We start from the raw sequence: 5000 nt of genomic DNA, 5'->3' as shown, positions 1-5000 counted from the left end.
GCCGACACCAGGTCATGGAGGAACATGATGAGCTCTGCGTCCATGGTTACACAGATGTGATCCGTGAACTCCGTCACAACACTACACTCCACGTTGGGCTTGCTGCTGGCGTCTACAACAACAACAACAACAGAATATTGGCAGAAAATTACACAAAAGGTATGGAGTGGGGTGGAGCGAATCAGTTCTCCGGGGAGAATTTGAGTAAGGGATATTTTGAAAATAAACAACATTAGAATTTGACTAGGGAAGTAAAAAACAAACAGATATCCCTGACAGTGGTTCACCTGTTAGCGAGGACAGACAGACAGACAGACAGACAGACAGACACACACACACACACACACACCTGTTAGCGAGGGCTCTTCTGGCTCCTGTACGTGGATGGACTTGAAGTCCAGCTGCATTCTGGGCAGGGCGAAGATGGTCTCCGTCTCGTGGTTGTAGGTGGAGGAGCCTCTGAAGCTGCTCAGCAGGCTGGAGCTCTTGGCCACCGACCCACCCTCTCCGTTATTAGCGTCCACGTTCCTCAACAGGTTCAACTCTGTGTGGCCGAGACACGGTGAAGGGGAGCGAGGAAGACGAAGATGAAGTCAAAGGGTTCGTTAAGTGTTTTATGCGTGAGACAGAGATGACGAGAGTGCCTATGTGCACTTTTATATGTACCAAAATCCCTCCTGAGATGTGTGTAAACCTGGTGACCAACTACAAGAAACATCTGACATCTGTGCTTGCCAACAAGGGTTAATCCACCAAGTACTAAGTCATGTTTTGCTAGGGGTTCAAATACTTATTTTCTGCATCAAATACAAATAAAGTCATAAATGTTATAAAATGCAGTTTTCTGGATTTTTTTTGTTGATATTCTATTACTTACTGTTAAAATACACCTACCATTACAATTATAGATCACACATTTCTTTGCAAGTGGCCAAACTTGCGAAATCGGCAGGGGTTCAAACACTTATTTTTCCCACTGTATGTATGTGTGTGTTTTTTGTTAGGTATATAGACGTTATATAGAAAGGTGCGTGTTGTGCGGTCTCACCTTCGTTCCTCATGGCAGTGACGTAGTTAAACCACTCTTTGACCGTAGCCACGCCATGAGGAGGGTTTTCATGACGCCGTCGGGTTATCTTGGTGATGGTTGCCATGGGACTCTCCAGAGCCCCGCAAGGCTTGGTTACCATGGTGTTGTGACCCAAGTGGAAGTCCAGAGTCTGAACGATGTAGGTTGACTCATCAGTAGACCCTAGACAAAAATAAAGAGACATTTGGACACAGACCATTAAATAAATGAAAGCGCATTTGATATTATTTGGCCATCAGCTGTCTGGCATGAACAGGCTGGAAAGAAACATGGTGAAACATCGACAAAATGTGTGGTGGGAACGATAACAGCATTAATGGCATTTGAACATTTTAAACCAATCAAAGCACCTCCTGAAGGTAGGGTTCGAAAAAGGTACTGGGAGTTATTGGGTGGGTCTTAGTAGGCCTAGCCTTGATAGCCGTCATTTTCTATGTGCTTCTACTACTCTACACATTTCCAAAAAGGTGTCTCCAGACTCGGCAGGTAAGTGACACCAGACTAAGCCAGATACTGGGGAAAGCCTGAGCCTCAAAAAGCGATGTGTTCCCAACCACTGATTTATTGGCCATGGCATAGAGTGGTTTCCCCTACCGTCCTCCCAGACCTTCTGGGCCTCGGTCCAGAAGGCGATGTTGGGCTCCTCCAGGTGGAACAGCACCCAGGACTTGGAGCGGAAGTTGGGCCCGTGGAAGCAGGCCAGCGTCATGTGGTTGCCGTGGAGACTCATGGAGCCGCCCAGCTGCACGGCGTCCTCGGGGAGGGGCATCTGGAAGAGGGAGATGTGGCAGCCGGCGATGACCTTCAGGACGCCGGGCCAGTGCCTGTGGTGGGCCGCGTCCAGATCTGAAGGAGGGGAGGAGAGGAGTGGAGAGGAGGGGAGAGGAGCGGAGAAGAGAGGAGAGGAGAGGAGAGGAGAGGAGATGGGAGGAGAAGGGAGAAGAGAGGAGAAGAGAGGAGAAGAGAAGGAAGGAGAGGAGAAGGAAGGAGAAGAGAGGAGCGGAGAAGGGAGGAGAGGAGAGGAGAAAGGAGCAAAGGTGAGGAGGGGAGTAGAGAGGAGAAGAGAGGAGCGGAGAGGAGAGGAGATGGGAGGAGATGGGAGGAAAAGGGAGGAGAAGGGAGGAGAGGAGAGGAGAGGAGAGGACAGGAGAGGAGAGGAGAGGAGAGGAGAGGAGAGGAGAGGAGAGAAGAGGCGAGAGGAGAGGAGAGGAGAGGAGAGGAGAGGAGAGGAGAGGAGAGAAGAGGAGACGAGAGAAGAAGGGAGGAGAGGAGAAGGGAGCAAAGGCAAAGAGAGGAGAGGAGTGAAGAAGGTAGGGGAGGAGAGGAGAGGAGGGGAAAGGAGGAGAGGAGAAGAGAAGTGAGGAGAGGAGAGTTTTGGTGTTTTGAACTCAGTTGTCTTTCCTCATCAAATTCTGGCTAACCATAACCATGAGCAACCATGCAGTAATCTGGTAAAGTGAGAAGTTTACAGTTAGAGAATGTAGTTTTAGTTCAAGTATTTTTTACAAATTATCCTGTTATCAGAATACAGATAGCTTATCGAAAGAGATATCATGGTTTTGTGTCTCATACCTCTACTATTGTGTACACATTACACATTACACATACACACACACACACACACACACACACACACACACACACACACACACTCTTACACTTACACTCAGGGGCCCCCTTGTCGACGTTGATGACGGGGGTTTTGGGGGGCTGGTAGGGCACAGGGCCCCAGGTGGAGAGGGCTCTCTTGCTGGTGTCAAACTGCTGCGTGAAGAACTCCTGCAGCTTCATGCCGATCTTGATCAGGTCGGGGGTGGTGGAGCGCGAGATGATCACCTGGAAGATGTCCCACTGCAGGTCGCCATGGATGAAGATCTCACTGCTCGGACACACACACGCACACACACACAATCACACACACACACACACACACACACAATATCACGCACACAATCACACACAAAGGACGTTTTGTTACTTTTACACATATTGTGTCTGGATGTTTGATTATCTTTGATCAGTGGTTCAGAACTGAAGTTAGATTGAACTTTAGTAAGAAGCCCTGCAGTACTGCTCCTATCCTATTCTCTTCTATTAGCAAGCAAACCGCTCCAGAGGTGTGTCAAGAAAAGTTTATGCGGCACAAAAATGTGAATATTCTGCTATTACACTTCTATCTTTTTCCAAAACAACTAATATGAGAGGTGTGTCTAGCGTGACTTTAACTCCACCATGTTAATATTACCTCTGTAATAAAACTGTATCATGTTAATTTACAGGCTAGCAGGTACCCTCACAATAACATCACTTTCCCATAAGCTGAAAGACCAGAATATCCTTGGTGCAACACTAAACCTTCTGTCTGACCGACCAATTTGCAGTGTTTCTATGGCAACCCTGTACCTTTTCTCTGATAGGCTGGCCTCTGAGGTGCAGAGGTTGACCTTCCACTCGTCCTCCAGCTTCAGGTCTGCGTTGCTGAAGACGCCCATGAGGATGCTGGAGCCCATGTAGTCCAGACGGGCCTCCGTGGAGCCCATGGTGATCTGGATCTTATGACTCGGCTGCTGGTTGGGATGCTCCGAGATGTGGGCTGCCATGGAAACCATCGCCATGGTGAGCAGATGAGACAGGAAGTAGGCAGAATGCTTTTTTTTTTTTTTTACTTGTACACCATGTGTTGGTGTCAACGTAGGAAGGTGAAAGATGTGTTCAACAGCACTATGGGTTTACATTAAAAGGTTACACAAACATTCACACACGCGATGTTTACTTACAGACCATCTCCAGGGTGTTAACGTCGATGTTGTGTGTGTGTGTGTGTGTGTGTGTGTGTGTGTGTGTCCACTTACAGACCATCTCCAGGGTGTTAACGTTGATGGTGTGTGTGTGTGTGTGTGTGTGTGTGTGTGTGTGTCCACTTACAGACCATCTCCAGGGTGTTAACGTCGATGTTTCCGCCCACCACTCCGCCCTTGGAGTCCAGTTTGGAGCGCCCCAGTCCCACAGACATACTGATCTCACGGTCCCGGTTACTGCCCACTGAAAGACGACCCTGGCTCTTCAGGCCGCTGGTCTGCCAACTAAAACACACAGGCGACACGTATCCCATTACCCGCACACACATACACACAGACACACACACACACACACACAGACACACACACAGACACAGACACAGACACAGACACAGACACAGACACAGGCACAGGCACAGACACAGACACAGACACAGACACAGACACACTATTTGGGATGGCCTATGCTGCACTATCTGCCCGCCCACTCACGTGTTGTTGCCCATGACGTTGCTCATGTTCATCTGGACGTTGAGCTGCTTCAGGTTGATGGCGAACACTACCAGCGTCTCCCAGGGAGATCCCTGTTGCCCTGCAGCCTTGGCCGACCGGAACGCCGGAGTGGACGTTTTACTCACAGACGCTACAGGAAGGAAGAATATGGATTAATCTATAGTGTGTGTATGTTTTTGTGTGTGTATGAATGTCTATATAGATTAATTAGACGGGAAAAGTGTATGTAAACTATGTTATTACATGTGAATCTCCTTAAGTAAGGTAACTGTGTGTGTGTGTGTGTGTGTGTGTGTGTGTGTGTGTGTGTGTGTGTGTACCTCTGCGCGGTGCCGAGGAGTCAGACACGCTGCGCGTGCGGCCCATGGCGGGTGACTTGAGGTGTGTGTGTGGGGACGAGGAGTCGTTAAACACACTGGCGTTGTGTGTGGTCTGGCCGTCCCACGTCTTCCAGTAGGCCTTCCTGCTGGACTCAGGGGACAGGTGCTGGGCCATGCTCTCCACTGAGTCAGGGGTGGCTGGACCTGAGGCTGCGCACACACACACACACACACACACACACACACACACAGACACAGACACAGACACAGACACAGACA

The 5000-nt window shown here is 49.3% G+C and overlaps 1 protein-coding gene across 1 annotated transcript in view; it reads right to left on the bottom strand.

Moving 5' to 3' along the window:
- The window catches only part of kiaa1109 (KIAA1109), a 61660-nt gene that overhangs the window by 1661 nt on the left and 54999 nt on the right, over positions 1-5000 (bottom strand). Inside the window, exons 77-85 of the mRNA XM_080849969.1 lie at positions 4722-4931; positions 4381-4531; positions 4016-4173; positions 3494-3683; positions 2755-2969; positions 1685-1936; positions 1049-1252; positions 350-544; positions 1-112 (exon numbers count right to left, since the gene is read on the bottom strand). The exon at positions 1-112 is cut by the window's left edge and continues 23 nt beyond it. Of these exons, the coding sequence (XP_080706095.1) occupies positions 1-112; positions 350-544; positions 1049-1252; positions 1685-1936; positions 2755-2969; positions 3494-3683; positions 4016-4173; positions 4381-4531; positions 4722-4931 (1687 nt within the window). The remainder of the gene's footprint in view (positions 113-349; positions 545-1048; positions 1253-1684; positions 1937-2754; positions 2970-3493; positions 3684-4015; positions 4174-4380; positions 4532-4721; positions 4932-5000) is intronic.

This window comes from Sprattus sprattus (assembly GCF_963457725.1).
Source record: "Sprattus sprattus genome assembly, chromosome: 13".
Classification (NCBI taxonomy): Eukaryota; Metazoa; Chordata; class Actinopteri; order Clupeiformes; family Clupeidae; genus Sprattus; species Sprattus sprattus.
Note: the sequence above shows the minus strand (reverse complement) of the source record. Positions and strands in the feature narration are given on the sequence as shown.